The sequence below is a fragment of the Gopherus evgoodei genome, chromosome 1 (assembly GCF_007399415.2).
Source record: "Gopherus evgoodei ecotype Sinaloan lineage chromosome 1, rGopEvg1_v1.p, whole genome shotgun sequence".
Taxonomy (NCBI): Eukaryota; Metazoa; Chordata; order Testudines; family Testudinidae; genus Gopherus; species Gopherus evgoodei.
Window position 1 is genome coordinate 370,237,742 of NC_044322.1, and position 23,069 is coordinate 370,260,810.

General features: G+C 47.4%; 1 protein-coding gene and 1 long non-coding RNA gene across 8 annotated transcripts in view; both read right to left on the reverse strand.

Moving 5' to 3' along the window:
- The window catches only part of GOLGB1 (golgin B1), a 155,984-nt gene that overhangs the window by 113,431 nt on the left and 19,484 nt on the right, over window positions 1–23,069 (reverse strand). For 5 of the 7 annotated variants that reach the window (XM_030543358.1, XM_030543440.1, XM_030543279.1 and 2 more), the window contains 6 exons: window positions 6,418–6,576; window positions 5,657–5,779; window positions 5,045–5,158; window positions 2,795–3,206; window positions 1,185–1,300; window positions 796–910 (listed from right to left, as the gene is read on the reverse strand). In XM_030543358.1, coding sequence (XP_030399218.1) covers window positions 796–910; window positions 1,185–1,300; window positions 2,795–3,206; window positions 5,045–5,158; window positions 5,657–5,779; window positions 6,418–6,576 — 1,039 coding nt within the window. The remainder of the gene's footprint in view (window positions 1–795; window positions 911–1,184; window positions 1,301–2,794; window positions 3,207–5,044; window positions 5,159–5,656; window positions 5,780–6,417; window positions 6,577–23,069) is intronic. The other 2 variants (XM_030543190.1, XM_030543124.1) reach the window with 2 other exon arrangements.
- LOC115640745 lies at window positions 7,969–22,812 on the reverse strand. Its single transcript, XR_003997924.1, has 3 exons — window positions 22,801–22,812; window positions 18,361–18,364; window positions 7,969–8,046 (listed from the first exon to the last, which is right to left on the reverse strand). It is a non-coding gene; the product is annotated as an uncharacterized LOC115640745 (long non-coding RNA).

Sequence of the window (23,069 nt, forward strand, 5' to 3'; positions counted from 1 at the left end):
TCCAAGCGTCATCTCCAGCCCACCCATCGAAAGCCATGGGCCACCCATCTCTTCAAAGCTGCACTACCACACTATCAGAATTGTGACTGTTTTCAGTCTACACTCTCAGATATTCATTTAGTTTAAAAGCAAGATCTATCAGATTCCTCCAGACGGGTATGTGCTCTGCACTCCTCCAGTGACATCTGTGAAAGTCTCCTCTCTATTTGGGAGTCACTACCTTATTTATTCCTGTATATTATCATACATTATTTTATAGCACCCAGGAGTATGCTAAGAGCACACTGCCTTGAAATACAAAATTCATTCCAACAGACTTGGACATAGGCATTATAAAATATCAACAGAATTAGAGAACTCTAATAATTAATCAAAACCATTAACCTAAATACAATATACGCTGCATTCCAAACTCTGTATCCTGGCCTCCCATGTGATCTGATCAGCCTCACATTTGCCCTATCCTTTCCTTGTCCAAGCCCCCATGTTCTCTCCTTTTGCCATCCTGATCGTTACTTAGATTACCTTCTCCAATCATTACTTGCTATCACAAGGAGAAAAACTGTGATTTAATCATTATAGCAGATTGGCCCACTAGTTTGGGAATCTTTTTTACTCTTTGCTCACAGACTGAAATTTAAATTGTTTCTCTTGCCCTCAGAATTAAATTCCAATTATAGTTTCTGGAAAGAATTAGAGAGCAGTTCTGAAATCCTCAGCAGAGACCGCTGATTAATCCAGTAATCATGGGTGTGTTTATTAGCTAAAAATAGGCAGAAGGAAGTGTAATTATACCATTTTCAGCCTTCAGCCTCTCCAAGGCTGCAGTGGGTAGGAGTAAAGTCCTCTTCTCATCCTCCTGCTCCACCACATTTTTCTGAAGAGGTATTTCATTCTGCTCAGAGACTGTCTGGAGAGCAGAAAGATAGAAAGTTACTAACAGTTTTCCCACAGGTATTAGCCCTCCTTCTTTCAGTTACACTTTCGACAAATCCATAAGTAACTTCTAAATTCCCCTGACTGACCCATACTAGTTTACTCCTTTTGCAGGCAGTTTCATAAAACATCTGCCCAGACTGGAGAAGTTTGCAAAGAGACCTTGTATTAACCTTCTCAGCCAATTTGATCAAGAGAAAGTGCAGAATATGGAAATACTATCTTTTTGAGTCTTAGGATACAATTACCTTTAGAGATTGTACCTGCTCCTCTGATTGAGAGACCTGCATCACTAGTTCAGACTTTAACAATTTTAGTTCAGTCTGGCAATGGACGAACTCCTCAGATTTTTGCGTGAGCTCATCTAAAAGAAAAAGTTAAACATAAGTATATACACATCTCTGCTTGTGTGTGAATAGATCTACTTTAGATGTATGCACACCAGAATATGGAACCTTTCACCGCTCAGTCACTGCTTCTACTCTGGCCCCAAGCGGTAGCTGCAGGAAGTCCATATCACCTGACAGTTCTATATTAAATAAATGAATCTAGTTCCAGTTCTTTGTGGATATGAGAGAACATCACAGAAAATACCACAATCATTTGCCAACCAAAGGATCAGGGAATGCCCTCTCAATAGAGAAGCACAGGACTGAATAGACAAGGAGATGGAACATTCCTCTTTAGAGGATTTAGACACATTGTCAAGGAAGATTGCAGAGTGGCTACAAGTATAAGTCTGTACTATCTAGCTAGACGTTTCACCCATGCTCACTCATTACCATGGCCGGAAGGGAAAATTATGGTCATCTTGTCTGATCTCCTGTGCAGCAAAACCATTTGTTTTCCAATCAAGCAATTCCTGCATCAAGCCCATAATCGCCAGTTGGGCTAAACTATAAATCTTTTAGAAATATATATTTAATCTTGCTTTAAAATGATTTCAAGTGATGGGCAATCTAGCATATGCCTAGGTAAGTGGTACCAGCAGTTCATTACCCTCACTGTTAAAATACATACTTCATTTCTACTCTGAATTTGTCTAGTTTCAATTTACAGCCATGGGATCTTGTTCTGCCCTTGTCTACTGGATGAAAAAGCCCTCTACTCTCAGAAATCTTTTCCTAATGTAGGTACCATGCTCATGTCACCCCTTAACTGTTTCTCGGATAAACTAAATAGATTGATCTTCTCTAGTCTCTCACCGTAAACCAAGTTTTTCTTGGGATGTCACCAATGTGAAATCTAATCAATTTAAACAATGAGTTAAAAGTAGTTTCAAGTACATCTCCCTCAGTCCCACTGCCAATTTTTTTTTGTTTTAGCATTACATTTTCCCATATTTCCAAAAAAAGAGTAACTGACTATTCCAGGAAAACAATCTGATCTTTGTTATAAATCACCTTAATTAATTGTCAGCTGCAACAACAGTCCGTTAAATACTTTCAGAGAGAAGAGCAATTGCTAAGTCTGAGGAAGTGTATATTCACCCACGAAAGCTCAGGCTCTAATACGTCTGTTAGTCTATAAGGTGCCACAGGACTCTTTGTTGCTTTTTACAGATCCAGACTAACACGGCTACCCCTCTGATGCTAAGTTAAGGATATCCTTTAAATCATTTTTATAAAATTAATATGCAAACATCACTAAAATTTGAAAATAACTACAGCTCTGAAAGGTTGAAACAAGACTAAGGATTCCCATTAGTCTGGGAGCCAGGAAAGGTTTATTCTTCCTCTTGTCATATAAGATATTACCTGCCCCTTAATAGAGAATTGCCATTAAAAAAAGCACACAAATCAAAACAACAGAGAGGCTTCCAAGGTGCTGACTCGATCCAATTGCTACACTTGCTGACCTTGCAGGTGTTGTATGGTAGCAGAGTTTTCAGTAGACTGCACCAGCAGCCGATCAATATCCCGCAGCAGCTGACCATTCTGGGCTAAGAGGGCATCGTGGCTAGTTCGCAGCTCTTGCTCAGCCATCTGGAGGTAAGCAATATGCAGCTTTTGCTCTTCTACCTCCAGCTTGTGTTTCTGGTCTTGAGCTCTACATTCAGATTCCAGTTCAGTCCGAGTTCTTGCTGCCTGCTCCAGCTGCTCTGAGAGATACTGCACCTCCTCCTGTAACTGATGGAAGGACAGCTTCTTCTCAGCCAGTTCCAGCTCCATCTTCTCCACAAGGCTTTGAGACTTCTCTCTCTCTGCATCCAACATTTTCTTTAAGGAGCTCAGCTCTGCCTCCATCCTCTGACACTGGTCCAAGAGAGTCTGGAAAAGGAGATGGGGAGGGAGGGACTCAACCAGAGGGAAAAGAAATTGATTCCTGCTTTAGACTCTAAGGCACTGGGCAAAAATAGGTCCATGCTAAGTACGCAACTTAAACAAGAGGCAATTTCAACTAGCCAAGTGACAGGACACGAGAGGAAAGGAACAACACATGATGGGGATTCTAAACCTCCACACGAAGAAACATTGTCTTTTGACTCCTACAGGAATATCAAAACTCTGCTGAGAGACATCAGAACTCTGAAGTAGAGTGAAGAAAAAGAGAAATTGTAAGCTGGAATTAACATCCAACACATTCTCCTTCTAGGACACTCCAGCACAGAGAACATAACCTCTGCTTAGACAGAAAGGCTAGATAATTGCTTGCTTAGAATTGCTGTTCTCCAAAGAGATAAGTGCAACCAATTCCCAGCCCTAGCAAAAAGTTAGGTGGAAACAACTCAAAAATCAAAGTTCTAAGGCATTTGGGGTAGCAGGAGTGATTCTTGCTTTCCTTGACTCCCAGGCACCAGACAAGCATGACTGGCACTGCAATGGACCTTTGTATCACAAATGCCAGCTCCTTTGGCGTGCGAAGTAGGCATTGCATAGGTACAGGTTTGTCAGTGAGGAAACACTGGGAGGCATAACCTACTCTGAGAGCTCAGTCCCCACAGTTCTGTGAACAACTCTGCCCTAGCAGGAGCAAGAACCTTCCACACACCTCCCTTAGGCCTAGGATGACTTGCATGAATGGGAGGAAGGGGACTGAACTGGTGGAAGCAAACAAAATCACTTTCTCTCTCCATGAAGTTTCCCTTGCCTGAAATAACATTATCCTACCAGTGATTCAGGAAAAAAAACATGATAGAGGAGAACTGGATTTCTAATGTAAAAACTATGCAAAACCAACCCTTTCAGGGCTCTTTAAAAGAGAAGCACAGTGGCACAAAAAGCAATTTTTTCTTTTTGCGTTATTTTAATTTTGTCCCCTAAATTACATAATAAAGACACACAGACTGCAAATCCTATACTAGTCAAACACGTTTCACATACTGCAAGAGCCACTAAAATAGGCAATAACCCTATTCACTTCCTTAAATCTTTAAGAAATTAGAAAGAAACTGGCTCAGCTCTGAGTCAGGTAAGCACCTACATGCTTGAGTTTGAGGAAGCTCACCTATGAGCCAGTCTCTTTCTAGTCCCCTAAAACTCTTAAGATGAATAAGGTCAGATCCTACCTGCTACTGGAGTTCCTATAAGCTTCCCACAGCTGGCAGGGGAATCTGGAAGTGGCCAAATCCTGCACAGTCCCTAAAAACTGTTTAAAAAAAAAACCCATGGAGATGGTAATATTACATATTCCCCAAAAGCCGCAGTGCATTCATAACAAGAATTGGTGTTGCTCAAAATATTGGGACCTCCGAGTTCAAAGCCCCAGTCAGCTGGTGACACTGGAGGAGACAATCTTAGAAAAAAGGATGTTTTTGCCTGGAACTAGACATTCTGAGGATTCTACGGCAAGCATAAAAATGAGTCAGGTGGCCCCATACCTGAAGGTAACAAGACTCAACAACTCAGTCACAGAGCTGCGCCAGCAATTCTGGTCACCACACCCCCAATGCAGCACCAAAAACAAAAATACACTCTCTTCGGGAGCTGGCAGTTTTGAACTTTGAGCTCAAGGAATTCTCAGCTTCTCTCATGCTAGACACATGGCCCCTGTAGTAGCGAGCTATGTCAGATGCTAGGCTTTTGATGAGACAGTTGCACCTGTTAACAGTAAAGGAACACAAGAGAACAGAGCACGGCTATAGTACATTGAAAGCATGAGGAGGTACCTTGTTCTGTTCTTCCGCACCATGCAACTCCCGCTGCAGTAGTTCCACCACCTGAGTTCGTCCTAAGAGACCCGCTTCCTGTTCCTCCAGCATTCTCTGCAGTGCCCTCAGGTTCTATGTGAGATACACAAAATGCTGCATCATCTACATTAGAAGTTGAGAGGACAGTAGCAGCCCAAAGCACAGGAGGGCTAGTTACACAGGAGGATTCCATCCCAGCCATACCCCAACTCTGTGTATCTTAGGTACTTATATAGCTCCAATTTAGTATCTGAGCACTCATACTCATCAGCGTATTTATCCTGCCAACACCCTTGTGAGGTAGGGAAATACTATTATTCCCATTTGTACAGACCCGGCACTGAGGCATAGAGACACTAGTGATTTACCCCATAGTAACACAGGAAGTCTGTGATAGAGCAGGGAACTGAACACAGATTTCCCAAGTCTCAGGATAGCATCCTAATCACTGAACCACCTTCCTCTCAATTTCCATCGAGTTTCTTTGTTTGCCTGCACACATCCCTGAGCCGCAAATCCCACTGAACTCATGCAATTTTTCCTTCTCGTGTTCTACAAAAAGCAGGGGGTTGTCAAACCCATCAAACACACCTGCTGCATCTCAGCTTCTCGATCTGATTGGGGCACTGCCTGGTGTAATTCAGCACGGTGTTGGTGAACCTGCTCTTCTAGGAGAGCATCCTTCTCACGAATCACCTCCTGCAGGGAGCTCAGCTGTAAGCCACAGTACACAGCATGAGAAATATCACTTGGCTAACTGAGAAACAAGGTAGAAATTCCAAAGACAGTACAAAGGACTGAGGCCCATTCTGGGAGTGTCAGGCACACAGACCATCAGGAGTTTTTCCATCCTACTTTTTGTGGCATGTGTTATGTGTGAAAATAGATTTTAACTAGAAGCCAAGATGTCCTGAGCAGTACAAGCCTCTGTGATAGCCATGCCAACTCAAAGAGATGATTGCACATATGCTTACATATTTACTGACAACATTTCAGACTTTAGAAGTGCAAAAAGTGCAAATTACATTTTACATATACTCAGAGTCTAGAAAGCTACAATTTCCATGCAATTACAGAAACATACAGTTTCTGTTGGACTTGTGTTGAATGTCACAATCCATCATTTTAGCCATCAAAATCAAAAGCCTGCAAGTCTAGCTAATATTGTAAAGATTGGTATTAAAAGGCACTATATAAAACAACCTAACATAACATCACAGTGCTCACTCCCCTAGTTGGGACAATAGTCTTCTAACTTACTTTGCCATTTCTTACTCACCTTTCTCTATGGAGTCACTGATTGTTACCAGCAGACAGTAAATATATCAATGGCTAGAAATCCATCTCCATACCTGGGCTGCTTGCTTGGCCTGAGTATCTGTCAGGCTCTCTCTAGTTACAGCCAGCTGCTCCATCAGGTTCCTGACAGTCTCCTCCTGCTCCTGGAGTTTCTGTTTGAGTGCTTCAACCTCCTTTTTCTGCTCTTCATTGGTCTTCTGATTATTCTGAAGCTGCAAGTGGACAGGAGAAATCAGAAAAGTAGATATTAGTTAATTATATTAGACCAAGGATAGGCAACCTATGGCTCACATGCCGAAGGTGGCACGCGAGCTGATTTTCAGTGGCACTCACACTGCCCAGGTCCTAGCCACCAGTTCGGGGGGCTCTGCATTTTAATTTAATTTTAAATGAAGCTTCTTAAACATTTTAAAAACCTTATTTACTTTACATAGAAAGAAACCTTCTAAAAACTTTAAAATGTGTTACTGGCACGTGAAACCTTAAATTAGAGTGAATAAATGAAGACTCGGCACATCACTTCTGAAAGGTTGCCGACCCCTGTATTAGACAGTCTCAACCAGAGTGGAGCATGCTGTACTATTATTAGAATCATGGGGTTAGAAGGGACAGCAAGAGTCATCTAGTATAACCCCCTGCCAAGATTCAGGATCTGTTGTGACTAAATCATCCAAGAGAGATGGTTATCCAGCCTCCTTTTGAAAACCTCCAGTGAAGGAGCTTCCACAAACTCCATAGGCAGTCTGTTCCAGTGTCCTATTGCTCTTACAGTTAGAAAGCTTTTCCTGAGATTTAATCTAAATCTGTTATGCTCTAGTTTGAACCAACAGCCTCTTGTCATGCCCTCTGTGGCATGAGAGAACAACTTTTCTCCATCTTTTTATGGTAGCCTTTCAAGTATTTGAAGATTGCTATGTCCCCCCTTTAATCTCCTCTTTTCCAGACAAAATATACCCAGTTCCTTCATCCTTTGCTCATATGGCTTGCACTCCATCCCTTTGATCACCTTTGCTACTCGCCTCTGGATCCTCTCCGGTTTCTCTACATCCTTTCTATACACTGATGACCAAAAGTGGACACAGTACTCCAGCGGAGGCTTACCCAGAGCAAAGCAGAGCAGTAGCATCACCTCCCGTGATTTGCATGCTATGCCTCAGTTAATGCAACCTAAAATTGCATTTGCTTTTCTTGTAACAGCATCACACTGTTGACTATGTTGAGGTTGTGATCTACCACAAGTCTCAGACCCTTCCCAACAGTGCTGCTTCCAATCCAGTTATTCTGTATTTGTGCATTTGATTTTTTCTTCTCTAAGTGTAATACCTTACATTGGTCTTTGTTGAATTACATTTTGTTTTCTATAGCCCAGTTCACCAATTTATCAAGATCACTCCGAATTTTAGCTCAATCCTCCAAAGTATTGGCAACCCACCCTAGATTTGTGTCACAGAATCATAGGAAGACAAGGGAATTCAAGAGATCTTCTAGTCCTGGCCTCAAGGCAGGACTAAGTATTATCTAGTGCTTAACTATCCTGACAGTGAGGAAGTTTTTCCTAATGTCCAAACTAAACTGCCCTTGTTGCAATTTAAGCCCATTCCTTCTTGTCCTATACTCAAGGTTAAGGAGAACAATTTCTCTCCCCGCTCCTTGTAACAACTTTTCTGTACTTGAAAACGGTTCTGTCCAACCTCAGTCTTCTCTTTTCCAGTCTAAACAAACCCACTTTTTTCAATCTTTCCTCATAGGCATGTTTTCTAGATCTTTAATAGTTTTTGTTGCTCTTCTCTGGACTTTTTCCAATTTGTCTACATCTTTCCTGAAATGTGGCACCTAGAACTTGACACAATACTCCAGTTGAGGCCTAATCAGTGCAGAGTAGAGCGGAAGAATTACTTCTCGTGTCTTCGACTCATAGACTTTAAGGTCAGAAGGGACCATTATGATCATCTAGTCTGACCTCCTGCACAATGCAGGCCATACAAACTCACCCATCCACTTCTATAACAAACCCCTAACCTATGTCTGAGTTATTGAAGTCCTCAAATTGTGGTTTGAAGACCTCAAGCTGCAGAGAATTCTCCAGGAAGTGACCTGTGCCCCATGCTGCAGAGGAAGGCGAAAAACCTCCAGGGCCTCTGCCAATCTGCCCTGGAGGAAAATTCCTTCCCGATCCCAAATATGGCGATCAGTTAAACCCTGAGCATGTGGGCAAGACTCACCAGCCAGCACCCAGGAAAGAATTCTCTGTAGTAACTCAGATCCCATCCCATCTAACATCCCATCCCAGACCACTGGGCATACTTACCTGCTGATAATTTTGGCAATTAATCAAAGATCAGTTGCCAAATTAGGCTATCCCATCACACCATCCCCTCTATAAACTTATCAAGGTTAGTCTTAAAGCCAGATATGTCTTTTGCCCCCCCACTACTCCCCTTGGAAGGCTGTTCCAGAACTTCACTCCTCTAATGGTTAGAAACCTTCGTCTAATTTCAAGTCTAAACTTCCTAGTGTCCAGTTTAGATCCATTTGTTCTTGTGTCTACATTGGTACTAAGCTTAAATAATTCCTCTCCCTCTCTAATATTAATCCCTCTAATATATTTATAAAGAGCCATCATATCCCCCCTCAACCTTCTTTTGGTTAGGCTAAACAAGCCAAGCTCTTGCTTACAATACTCCTGCTAATACAGCCCACAATGACGTTTGCTTTTTTTTTTTTTTTGGCAACAGTGTTACATTGTTGACTCATATTTAGCATGTGATTCAATATGATCCTCAGATCCCTTTCTGCAGTATTCCTTCCTAGGCAGTCATTTCCCATTTTGTATATGTGCAACTGATTGTTCCTTCCTAAGTGGAGTACTTTGCATTTGTCCTTATTGAATTTCATCCTATTTACTTCAGACCATTTCTCCAGTTTGTCCAGAACATTTTGAGTTTTAATCCTATCCTCCAAAGCACTTGCAACCCCTCCCCAGCTCTGTGCCATTATCTAAATCATTAAGATGTTGAATAGACCCGGATCCAGAAATGATCCCTGTGGGACCCCCTTGATATCCTCTTCCAGGTTGTCTGTGGACCACTAATAACTACTCTCTGGAAACCAGGGTTTAAATTCTCAAGGATTATTTCCCAGAGACCCCCCCCCCATACCATTCGGGGCTCTTGGCTTCAGCCCCGCAATGTACGGGGAGATTTTGGCAAACCAGTAAAGTACCTGAAACCACTATGGCTTATTGCTAAAAGCAGCCTAGTCAGCAGTTTCAGCTTGACCAAGACAGGAGGGGAGAGGGTCTGGGGTGTCACAGAAAGGTCGGCTTGACCCCGCATCCTACCTGATAAGAATTGTGTTTAAGTTGCTGATACATGCATTTTAGAAGAGCAGGATGTGCCCCAGGAATGTGTACTGGGGCCTCAAGGCTGCAAACTCTGGAAAAACCTTGTTAATCAATAATCAGAAGGAACTTCTAGCTTGACCATTGAAACAGCTTACTTAACAAGTTGTCATTAAGGGCCATGTCATTCTATTAATAATGTATAGAAAAGGGGAAAAAGTTTGAGGTAGTTGGACTCTTTTAGGACTCATTTAGACTCTCCCTCTGGATACATCTTGTGGTCCCCACCAGCAGACGGAAGATTTGGCCACTGGAAGCCTGCTGCTGTGTCACTCGAGAGCCATACTCAGCTTTGGTAATTATCAAGGGTCGGGGGTGTTTTACTAACCTGTTGCGGATGTTTGTAAGTGCTTAAGACTAAGTAAAGTTTAGCTTTAAGTGACAGCACTCTTGTGTTGTCCTGTTTGTGCCAGCCATCTGCTGGTTGGACGGCCGTGTTTCCCCTGATTTATTTCCTGACACCAGCTCGCACAGAGTAAAAGTTACCAAGAGCTCTGGGTTGAAAGAACCCCAGGCAACAGCGGGAGGTGCCAGGACTCCTGCGGGTTTAAAAATATTTACTGGAACTCTCCTCTGGTGGGTTCCAGCTGAATTTAATCCCTGCTAGGAACAGTTTTCCAAACAATTATGCACCCACCATATAGTAGCTCCATCTAGGTTGTATTTCCCTTGTTTATGTATGAGAAGGTCATGTGAGATAGTATCAAAAGCCTTACTAAAGTCAAAATATACCATATCTGCCACTTCCACCAGGCTTGCTACCCTGTGTCAAAGAAAGCTACTAGATTGCTTTGATATAATTTGTTCTTGACAAATCCATGCTGTTATCTAGAAGATAATAAGGTGATAAGTGTCTGCAAATTGACTGCTTAATTATTTGCTCTATTATCTTTCTTGGTACTGAAGTTAAGCTGACTGGTCTGTAATTTGCCAGTTGTTCTCATTCCCCTCTTTACAGATTTGCAGTATATTTGCCTTTTTCCAGTCCTCTGGAATATCACCCATCTTCCACAGAACTAAAAAATAATGGCAGCTGAGGTACAAATGATCAGGACTTGATCACATTTATAATGTGTAAATAAAATAAAGTACAGACTAGTGTAGCAGGATGGTCACCCCACTCCGGCTCAGAAAGGGGTAAAAGCCTGCCCTTTTAGAGATGGCTGGGGCTGAAAGCAGCCAAGGGAGGCTGATTGGGTAGGCAGCGGCAGGTGTGGCCAATTAGGGTCCAGCTGGCCCTGATAAAAGGGCTGGGAGCTAGACAGGGGGAGTCTCACTCCAGTGGTGGAGTAGAAAGGCCCTGGCTGCCTGCTAGAGAAGGGTCTCTCAAATAGAGTAGTGCTGGGGAAGGGCAGGCAGAGCTGGGGAGCTCTGGCCAGGCGAGTCCCAGGCTGAGGCTGGGCTAAAAGGGCCTGTGCTGGTACAGAGGCTGCAGTAGTGCAGCCAGGCCAGGAAAAGGCAGCAGGTCCAAGCCCCCTTGCCAATGATGAGCAGCTATTTCAGACTACAGTTTGCCCCGAGAAGAGGGAATAGATGAAGACTGGCAGTCACTGGGGAAAGGTGGGCTTTGGGGAATTAGAGTTCCCCAGGGAGAGAAGGACCCCTTAGTGTGGGGCACTGTTGCGGTGCAGTACCCCAGAGAAGGGGCACCGTGGGCCAGGAGGAACGTGGGGCCTGAACTAAAGAGTGGTACCTGAAGAAAGGAAGAAGCAGGCAGCAGCAAGGGAGACACTGGCCAGCAGGAGGCGCTCCAAAGCTGGAAGAGCTAATTCCCAGACCAACCAGTAGGAGGCTCTGCGCCGGTGAGTGCTCTGCCATGCTGCATATGGTGGAGAATGCAGGTATAATTGGTAACCCCGGATACAGGGGAAGGAGAAGGCCTGGGAATAATTGCCTGGAGAGAACTAGAGATAGGGACGATGGATCCTGGTTACACGGAGGGGTTCTTTGCTGAGGGTTACTGTGCCATTCCAGGGTCAGGTCCCTGGAGGAAAGGGGCAGTCTGACAGCACAAGAAGCTTGTGCATGAGGTTGGGGAGACTCACCAGAGGCACTGTGAGGTGCAGTGGGCCCTGCAGGAACAGTTGGGGAGGCTGGTAGAGGAACAATGGGCCCTGATAAAGTTCCTCAGAAGGGAATTTCGGAGGAGCTGTGGAGAAGGGTGTGAGAAGCCGAGTGCCAGGGCCAGGAGGCCTGTGGCGGAGCACAAGGCTTGCTACGCCTGCAGGTGGTGTGAACATTTAAAAAGGGATTATCCCTACTGAGATGGGGGCAGGGCACCTCACCCAGAGCAGGGAAAGGGGCAAGTCCCTAAGACAGCCCGCCTGGTAAGGAGAACTAGGGGGCAACAGACATGTTGGGCCTGTGGACGAAAAGGACACCTGCAGGTGGAATGCCCAGGCAGGAGAGCCCCAGCAAGAAGAGGAGATCTGGGACAGACTCTGAGCGTCTCAACGCAGCAAAAGGGCAGACAGTCTGTTTTGGCTGCCGTGAACAGGGCCATATAAAGAGAGACTGCCCCCTCACAGGAGGGTGGCTGAGGAAGAAGGGGCTGGAGGACCAAGAAGGGTCAAAGGCAAGCAGGAGGGATGCTGCAGTGCTGGCAGTAGACTTGGCTAGGAGCCATCCCAGAGAGATGGAAGGACACTGGGACAGAGTGGGCCCAGCAAGAGGCCAGGACTCGGCCTGCTCCATGACAGTCTACAACATGGACCCAGACCCTCAAGGAAGAGGTGTCGGGAGACTCTGGCCTCTGTGTGCAACTGGAGGCTGAAGAGCAGGCCTGCCACGAAGCAGAGGTGAATGCCAAGGACATGGCCAGGGAATGGGAGGCAGTGGTAGACGAACAAGAACGTCTGTGTAAGCAGCTGGCCGACGCTGAAGAGGTGATCACACCCGGGGGGGGGGGGGAGATCCCTCTGGACTGGCGTTAACGTGACTTTATGTTTATTAACAGGCCCAGATCGTGGCAGGTAGAACTCACCAGATCAAGGCTCCTTTGCACCTGCTCCCGAGACCTGCCTTTGATGAGCCAATCGTCGAGATATGGGAAAATCTGGACTCCTCGACGTCTCAGGTACGTGGTCGCTGGTGCCATGCATTCTGTGAACACCTTGGAGCCAAAGACAGGCTAAAGGGCAGCGCCATGAACTGGGAATGGCTTTCGCCCACCATGAAGCGGAGGAAACACTTGTGACCCGGGAATATGGAAAATGTGGAAATAAGCATCCCGGAAGTTGAGAGCAGTGTACTAGTCTCAAAGATCCAGGGAGGGGATGATGGAGGCCAGTGAAACCATGCGAAAAAAATGGTCACTCATCTTCTCGTAACTGTTGTTCTTCAAGATGTGTTGTTCATGTCCATTCCAAGCTGGTGTGTGCACGCCGCTTGCATGCCAGCTGGAAGATTTTCCCTTAGCAGGGTCCATAGGGTCAGCCCAGGTGCCCCCTAGAGTGGGGCCACCATGACACCCTATATAGGGTCCCACCGACCCTCCACCCCCTCAGTTTCTTCTTGCCAACATTCCAACACTGGGGCAGGAGGGTGGGTATTGGAATGGACATGAACAACACTTCTCGAAGAACAACAACAGTTATGAGAAGGTAACCATTTTTAATTCTTCGAGTTATTGTTCATGTCCTTTCCAAGCAGGTGACAAGTCTGAATTTAGGCAGTGGCCTCAGAGTTTACTGCAGATTGGAGCACTGCACGGCTGAAGGCTGCATCGTCTCTAGCCTGATGCGTGATGGCGTAACGCGACGTGAAAGTATGGATTGAAGACCATGTGGCAGCTCTGCATATTTCCTGTGTCGGGACTTGAACCAGGAATGCCGCAGAAGAGGCCTGTGCCCTTGTGGAGTGGGCTATGATCGGTGGGGCAGGCACCTTAGCTTGATTGTAGCATTTACGGATGCAGGCTGTGATCCAGGAGGAAATACGCTGTGACGAGACAGGTAGCCCTTTCATCCTGTTGGCAACAGCAATGAAAAGTTGGACTGATTTCCTGAATGGCCAGGTTCTTTCGATATAAAATGTGAATGTCCAGAGAATGCAGACTATCCTTCAGCAGGGAGCAATGTGGTTTGGGAATAGAACACAGGAAGAAAAATGTCCTGACCCCTGTGGAATTGGGAGACCACCTTAGGGAGGAACACCAGCTGTGGCCTGAGTTGGATCCTGTCCTTGTGAAAAAAGGTGTATGGAGGCTCGGACGTCAGGGCTCTGAGCACTGAGACCCTCCTAGCTGAGGTGATAGCAACAAGGAATGTGACCCTTTAGGAGAAATACAGTAGTGAGCACATAGCGAGGGGCTCGAAAGAGGGCCCCGTGAGGGCAGAGAGGACCAAATTAAGGTCCCAGGCCAGGACAGGTTGTCGCGTATGCGGGAAGAGTCTATCCAGGCCCTTGAGGAAGTGGCTGACCAGTGGGTTAGTGAAGACTGAAACTCCATCAGCTCCTGAGTGGAATGCAGAGATAGTAGCCAAGTGGACCTGGACGAAGGAGAGATAAAGCCCCTGCTGTTTCAGATGGAGTAGGTAGTCTAGAATGAGAGGAATCGGGGAGAGCAACGGAGCTTGACCCTGCTGTTCTGCCCAGATGGAGAAATGTTTCCACTTGGCTGTGTATGTGGCCTTGGTAGAGGGCTTCCTGCTACCAAGGAGGATTTGCCTCACCTGTGGTGATCACTGCATTTCCACCAGGTTCAGCCATGGAGCAGAGAGGCTGTGAGGTGGAGCGAATCCAGGCTTGGGTGCCGGAGGCAGCTTTGATCCTGTGTGATCAGGTCCGGGAGCAGGGGCAACGCGAAGGGTGCCTGTACAGACATCTGCATTAGCATTAGCAATGTGAACCAGTGTTGGCGTGGCCATGCCGGCGCTATCAGTATGACTCGAGCACGATCTCTGTGAATCTTGAGGAGTACCCCGTGGACCACTGGAATGGGAGAAAGGTATAGAGGAGGCCCCCCTTCCCACAAGAGGAGGAAGGCATCCGTGAGTGATCCTGGGCTGCATGCCATGAGGGAGCAGAACCGTTGGCACGTCCTGTTGTGCTGCAAGGCGAACAGGTCTATCTGGGGATAGCCTCAGCAACAGAAGATTGGATGTACCACATCCCAGCGAAGGGACCACTTGTGACTGTTGAATGAGTGGCTGAGGGTGTCCGCCAGACTGTTTTGCACCCCTGGGAGGTAGGATGCCATCAGATAGATTGAATCTGTATGCAAAAGTCCCATAACACGAGGCTTCCCGGCACAGGGGAGAGGAGCGTGCACCCCCGTTTGTTGATATAGAACATCACCAAGGTATTGTCTGTGAGGATCGCTACAAACCTGCCTGTCAAGTGGAATTTGAAAGTCTGGCAGGCGAGGCGCACTGCCTGCTGCTCCCTGATGTTGATGTGCAAGGAGAGGTCCTCCGGGGAACAGAGGCCCTGGATCTTGAGATTCCCCAGATGCACCCCCTCATCCCAGATCCGAGGCGTCTGTTACCAGTGACAGGGATGGTTGAGGGCTAGCGAAGGGTACTCCTGCGCAGACTGGAGGGAGTCCAGCACCACTTGGGGAAGTGTTACCAGAGTCCAATGCGTCCCTGGCTGGTCGGTACACGGTCACTGGCCAGGACTGAGCATGGCGTGATTCATCACGTAGGTGCATGTGGCCACATGCCCCAGTAACTTGAGGCAATTCCTTGCCGTAGTGGTCAGGAAGCACCAGAGACCGAGGATGATGTCAGACACAGACCGAAACCTGGACTCTGGGAGGTACGCTCTGGCTTGCGTCAAGTCCAGGACTGCCCCTATGAACTCTATCCTCTGGACAGGAGACAGGGTAGATTTGGCCTTATTTATCAGGAGGCCAAGCTCGAGGAACGTCTGTCTGGGAAAAGCCACCTAAGCCTCCACCTGGTCTTTGGAATGGCCCTTGATGAGCCAATCATTCAGGTATGGGAACACCTGGATTTGGTGCTTGCACAGGAAAGCCACTACCACCACCATGCACTTTGTGAAAACTCTCAGGGCCATCGACAATCCAAACGGCAGGACTGTGAATTGGCGATGGGTGCCACCCACTACAAACTTGAGATAATGTCTGTGTTGAGGTATTACCGTGATATGGAACTATGTGTCCTTCAAGTCGATGGCAGCATACCAGTCTCCTGGATCCATGGAGGGAATGATAGAGAACAGGGAGACCATGCGGAACTTGAGTTTCTTCACAAACTTGTTCATACACTGCAAGTCCAGAATGGGTCTGAGGCCCCCTTTCGCATTAGGAAATACTGGGAGTAGAACCCCCTGCCCCTGAGCTCCTGGGGAACTTTCTCCATGGCCCCTATTGCGAGGAAGTACTGCATTTCCTGGATTAGAAGTTGCTCGTGAGAGGATCCCTGAAGAGGAACGGGGAGAGGGGCTGGTGGGGCAGGAGGGAGGAAAACTGGATAGAATATCTCCTCTCTACCGTACTGAGCACACAACTGTCCAATGTCTCGGATGGTCCAGGACCAGGCACCATAGACAGGATGAAAAGGTAAGTTTGGCAGGATCCAAGGTCCTGACTGGTAGGTCATCCTCGACTGCATCATCAAATTTGGGATCTAGGCCCTGATGGAGGCTGCGGTTGGCTGGAGGACTGTCCGGAGGACAGATGTTGCCTCCTCCTGCGTGGGGCCTCCGGGCAGTTTTGGGGCTGGTATGGCCGCTGAGCTGGCTGCAGCCTGAACTGCTTGTGCTGGGTGGCCGGAGTGTGCAGGCCAAGCAAGCACAACATGGCCCTTGAATCCTTTAGGCTATGGAGCCTTTTGTCTATTTTCTCGGAAAACAGCACAGGCCCTTCAAAGGGAAGGTCTTGTATGGTCTGCTGGACCTCATGAGGAAGGCCGGAGACCTGAAGCCAGGACCCCCGCGGCATCAGCACTCCGGTGGCCAGCATGCGGGAGGCTGCATCAGCCACATCCAGGGCCACTTGGAGGGATGCACGCGAAATCAGCTTCCCCTCCTCCACTTGCAGGGGACCTTCCTCACTACCCTCAGCTCCTGCCAGGTCCTGCAGCACACGGTACTCAGGTTGTGTGGCCAGTGCGGATGTAGGAGGCGGCACTGCAACCAGTACCGGGGTCAATGAACAGCGCCTGTGGCGTCGAGGACATGGCCCCCATTGGAGCCAGTGTCTGACGAGGCGCTGCCAGATCCTGTTGAGAAGGAGGCATGCTCCTCTCGGACAGCCATGTCACTAGCGGAGGCATTTGCACCGGAGCCACTGACATCAAGCCGACCAGCGCTGACCTGGATCGTGGGCCACGCACTTGGCCCTGCGCCTGATGGTAAGCCCAGGGGTCCAGAACGGCCACTGGGAGTGCGGTTGCCATTGCTATTGCCAAGGCACCGGGTAAGGTCGCTGACTTCTTTGTGAAGCCAACCTCCTGCTCCTTGGTCTATTGGAGCAGTAGGATTCCGCCTCGAACTCCGAGGTTTCCAAGTACGAAGACCAAGGAGGGGCAATATCCATGTCGCCGGCGAGCGGTAACGCGAGTCCAGGGAACAGGGCAGTCATTCTCTCTGTGCCAGTGCCACCAGAGCGGCGCGGGGCGGGGACAGAGGCATCATTATAGCTGGCTTGCCCCTCGATAGGCACGGGGAGGCCAGTACTGGGAGGCTTAACAAGTCTGAGACCACCTCAAAGGCCTCCGGCGTCGATGGGAGGCACACTTCCTCATGGAGGTCCAGGGACCTGGACCGGTCCGGACTCGACTGTACCCCTGCAGGAGTCGACGGAACTTTGGGAGGTGGCGCCTGAGGAGCAGCTTGTCACACCACACTTGTAGATGCCGCTGGCCTTTAAGGGTCCTGGTGGGGTGATCGGCCCCTCACAGGCCTCTTCTTTTTCGCAGGCACCGGAGACAGTGATCAGTGCTGCACGAAGGCCGATTTCCTATGTTTCGATTCTCTCTGGTGCCAGGACTTACAGTTCTTAGATTGGGCCTCCTCTCTGGCTAATGGTACCGGAGTGCTGCGCACCAAAGATGAGGCGCTGGGTGCCGGGTTGGCAGGCTCAGGGTCCGAGTGTGGCCATAAGGATGTCTCCATCAGGAGCACTCTAAATCTTTGCTCTCTGTCCTTGGAAGTCCTGGGACCAAACCCCTTGCAGATGTGGCACTGGTCTCTTTGGTGGCTCTCTCCGAGGCACCTCAAGCAAGAAGAGTGCAGGTCACTCTTTGGTATAAACTTCCCGCAGTCCACACAGAGTTTAAACCCTGGGGACCCAGGCATGCCACAGGAAGGAGCAAGGGTTACATTGGGGTGGACTCCCCAACTACTACTAACTTACAACTAACTCTAAAACTATGAGAAAAAAAAGAGAACTATATACATGAACATAAACACTCCTAGGCTTGCTGCAAGAGCGAGCAAAGTTCCAGCTAGCCGTCACCAGCGGTAAGAAGGAACTGAGAGGGTGGAGGGTCGGCAGGCCCCTATATAGGGCGCCATGGTGGCGCCACTCCAGGGGGTGCCCAGGCTGACCCTACAGACGCTGCTAAGGGAAAAATCTTCTGGCTGGCGTGCACACAGCACGCACGCACCTGCTTGGAACGGACAACACACCACTCTGTCATAAACGGATAGTTAAAAGTTAATGGAACAGAAGTACTTCATATCTCTTTTGCCTGTAAAGGGTTAAGTTCAGTGAGCCTGGCTGTGACCGGACCAGAGGACCAATCAGGGGACAGGATACTTTCAAATCTTGAGGGAGGGAAGTTTGTGTGTGCGCTGTTAGTGTTTGGTTGTTGTTCACTCTGGGGGCTCAAAGGGATCAGACATGCAATCAGGTTTCTCTCCAATCTCTCTGATACAGGCTCTTATAAGGTCAGAATAGTGAGTACTAGGTAGATAAAGCAAGTTAGGCTTATGGTTGTTTTCTTTATTTGCAAATGTGTATTTGGTTGGAAGGAGTTCAAATTGGTATTTTGCTGAAAAGATTTTAATTTGTACTTGTATACTTAAGCTGGGAGGGTATTCCCAGTGTCTATAGCTGAAAGACCCTGTACCTATTCCATTTTTTAAATTTACAAAGATAATTTTCACTGTTTTTTCTCTCTTTAATTAAAAGCTTTTCTTGTTTAAGAACCTGATTGTTTTTTCATTCTGTTGAGACCCCAGGGGACTGGGTCTGGATCCACCAGGGAATTGGTGGGGAGAAAGGAGGAAAGGGGGAGAAAGGGGTTAATTTTCTCTCTGCGTTAGGATTACTCTCTCTCTCAGGGACAGTCTGGAAGGGGGAGAGAGAAGGGGGGGGAAGGTGCATTTTCCTCTCTGTTTCATGATTCAAGGAGTTTGAATCACAGTGATCTTCCAGGGTAACCCAGGGAGGGGAAGCCTTCAGAGAGGAAACGGTGAGGGAAAGGGTTTACTTTCCTTGTGTTAAGATCCAGAGGGTCTGGGTCTTGGGGGTCCCCGGGCAAGGTTTTGGGGGGACCAGAGTGTACCAGGCACTGGAATTCCTGGTTGGTGGCAGCGCTACAAGTACTAAGCTGGTAATTGAGCTTAGAGGAATTCATGCTGGTACCTCATCTTTTGGACATTAAGGTTCAGAGTGGGGAGTTATACCATGACACATTTGAAAAAGAACTTCAACTTCTTGAGAGACTTGTTGAGGCAACAGAGGTCTAGGATGGGTGTGAGGCCTCCTTTTGCTTTCGAGATCAGGAAGTACCAGGAGTAGAACCCCTTCCCTTTCATGTCCCAAGGGACCTCTGTGACGGTTCTCCCGAAAACGCTTTATGGAAATATGCTTTTTATATATATAATGATATAACTGGACTATGTTTTATGCTACATATGCCATGTAACATATCGATATAAAGGTTATGTTCTACTGAATATATTCATCCTATTTGTATGCACGTCATTGTTGTATTCAAAGTTATGAATATTGGCTGTATACTTGTTTGATTTTAAATAACCGTAGCAAGGCATCTGGTCAGCTTCTTTAGGAAGGAATTTGCAAGTTAAGTACCCAGTCAAGAAGCACTTAATGCACAATGGATCTTGGAAGGCTCCAATCCATGAAAGAAGTCTTCCTGGAGACATTCAAGATAGCGTGTGGGCGATGGCTGCTGCCTGTTAAAAACTGAGTCATGCATGGACATGTGACCTATCCATGTGACTTCAAAACTCCATTTTGTAGCGGGATTCTACACAAGGGGAGGGAGGGAGGGAAAGTCTATTTATATCCCGGGGAGACCCCTCCATTTTGTCTTCAGCTGGCTAAAGAGATAGCCTCTCCACTCCCAAGGATACTTTAAAAACTGGGAAAAAGGACAGTAACTACACAGGATGTGAGTGATTGCTGGACCAAGACTAGAAGGAGACTAGTCTGTAAAAGGAAGCTTACTGGAATTCCTCCAAGGTTAAGCTTTTTATCTGTATTCAGTTTTCTTACTGTATAAGGCCTTGGCTACACTCACACTTTACAGCGCTGCAACTGAGCTGTGAAAAAACACCCCCCTGAGCGCTGCAAGATACAGCGCTGTAAAGCGTCAGTGTAATCAGGGCAGCAGCGCTGGGAGCGTGACTCCCAGCGCTGCACGCTACACCCGTAAGGGATATGGTTTACATGCAGCGCTGGGAGAGCTCTCTCCCAGGGCTGCCGCTCTGACTACACTCACACTTCAATGCGCTGCCGCGGCAGCGCTCCCGCAGCGCTGCCGGGGCAGCGCTTTGAAATTCCAAATGTAGCCATACCCCCCGACATACAGTTGCGTTTTCTATTTTATTTTGTTTGGTAATTCACTTTGTTCTGTCTGTTACTAGTTAGAACCACTTAAATCCTACTTTCTGTATTTAATAAAATCACTTTTTACTTATTAACCCCAAGTATGTATTAATACCTGTGGGCGCAAACAGCTGTGCATATCTATTAGTGTTATAGAGGGTGAACAATTTATGAGTTTACCGTGTATAAGCTTATTACAGGGTAAAACGGATTTATTTGGGGTTTAGATCCCACTGGGAGTTGGGCATCTGAGCGTTAAAAACAGGAACACTTCTTAAGCTGCTTTCAGTTTAAGCCTACAGCTGTTAGTGGACATGGTTCTGACCTGGGTCTGGCTCAAACCAGGCAGGGCACTGAAGTTCCAAGCTGCCAGGTTAGGAAAGCAGGGGCAGAAGTAGTCTTGGCACATCAGTTGGCAACCCCAAGGGGGTTTCTGTGATCCAACTGGACACAACCTCCTCTACCACCCCAGGCACAGAAGGTTCTTGACCTCCTGAATGAGGAGTTGCTTGTAAGAAGGGTTCCTGAAGAGGGATGGGGAAGGAGGGGGGACAGGAGGAAGGGGTGGCCGAAAATTGCAGGGTACTGACTGGGACATCACTCTTGAGCGCACCATCAAAACAAGTATTTCTGGCCCCTGGACTGTTTCACCAGCCAGACTGCACAGGTGAATGGGAGGTAGAAGGGCAGAGACAGCTGAACCCAGTGTCTGTCCCTTTTTCTAGCAGACTCTGGATGAGGTTGCAATGGCCTTGGAGGAGGCCGGAATTGCTTACGCTCCAACTGCGGCGTGTGCCTGCCAAGCGAGCGAAGGCTGGTTCAGGTGTCCTTCAGCCCATGTAGCCTCGCATCCGTTTGGTTAAAGAACAGACCATTCCCATTGAATGGGAGGTCTTGGATGGAGGTCTGCAGTTCCTGGGAGAGTGATGAAGTGGAACTGTTCTTAATGTTTCCTCTGAATACTGTGTGGGTGCCTCAGTTTTCCCTATGCATTAAAAGTTTCCAGTGTGCATAAATGGCTGACAATTTGTCTTCTAGCAACAAATGGCCAGGGCCCTTCTGCCCTTGCAAGTGGATAGTTAAAGGTGAACAAAGATTAGGTAACCTCCTGGCCCAGGAAAGAGACAAAGACCAGAAAGGAAGGGCTGGAGGGGGTTTCAGTTTGGAGCTAGCTGGGGATGGGAAGTGAGGGCAGATGGGGTTGTCTGGCTCGCTGGGCCCCAGAATGGACCCGGCTGAGGGATCCCCTTCTCTGTACCTAACAAGCTTTGTTTTAGACCGTGTTCCTGTCATCTAATAAACCTCTGTTTTACTGGCTGGCTAAAAGTCACGTCTGACTGTGAAGTGGGGTGCGTGCAGGACCCTGTGGCTTCCCCAGGACCTCACCTGGGCGGACTCGCTGTGGAAAGCGCATGGAGGGGCATATGCTGAATGTTCCAAAGTCAGACCCAGAAGGTGAAGCCGTGTGAGCTTCTTGCCCTGAAGACAGTCTGCTCCATGGGAGACTCCCCAAAGTCCTGACTGGCTTTGTGGGGAGCAGTTCCAGAGCATCGCCTGGGGACTCCGTGACAGTCTGGCGGTTTGAAGCCAGGAGCCTGGCTTCACTACCACCTTAACTGCAGAGTCCGCCGCATCCCATGCCATTTGCAGGGAGAACCACATCATCGAAGTGCCTTCCTGCACCAGAGTATCAAACTCTTGGGCCAAGTCCTGCAGAAGGGACTCCTTAAACTTATGGAAGGAGTCCCATAAAGTTGTAATAGCCCAACAGGGCCTAGTGATTTGCCACCCAAAATTGTAAACTGGCAATGGAATAAATTTTTCTCCCAAACAAGTCCAGTCATTTGGCCTCTTTATTTTTCAGGGTCGAGCTGGACTAACCCTGCTTTTCCTTTCTGTTGGCTGCCAAGACCACTATCGAGCTGGAGGGGAGAGGGGGTCTACAGATAATCAAAACTTTTGGCTGGTACAAAGCATCTCTTTTCGGCCTGTTTTGAGGTGGGAGGGATGGAGTAAGAAGTTTGCCAGGTGGACCAGCTAGGGGTTTGCTAAATTATCTCTATTTGTTTATCCAGTCTAATGTAACTGTGGATATTTTTGTACATGACTATAATCCTTTATTAATCTTAAAACATTTGGCCTCAATCTTGTGGCAATGAGTTCCATAAGTTAGCCAAGAGCTAGTAAAAAAACCCACTTCTAATCAGTTTAAATGTATTGCCTTTCAATTTCATTCATGTCCCCTTGCTCTTGCATCTCTGTCAACACTGTTTCCTCTGTTCCTATTTGATGGAAGCCTATAGCTCAGATGAAAGGTGCAAAGTTTTTTGGCCTAAAGAACAGATTATTTGTGTAGAAATATCAATAGGGCTCAGATAAGGCATGCAAAGGGAAGCAGGCAGGTAAGTGGCTTGCAGAGATCACAGCTAACCACTCTGAGGGCCTCCACACCATGAGGAAGCAGGCCAGACTCTGGCTCCCACAGAGTACCCATATTCCTGTTGGAGTGTTTCTAATAGCAGGTACTGTGCCTCTAC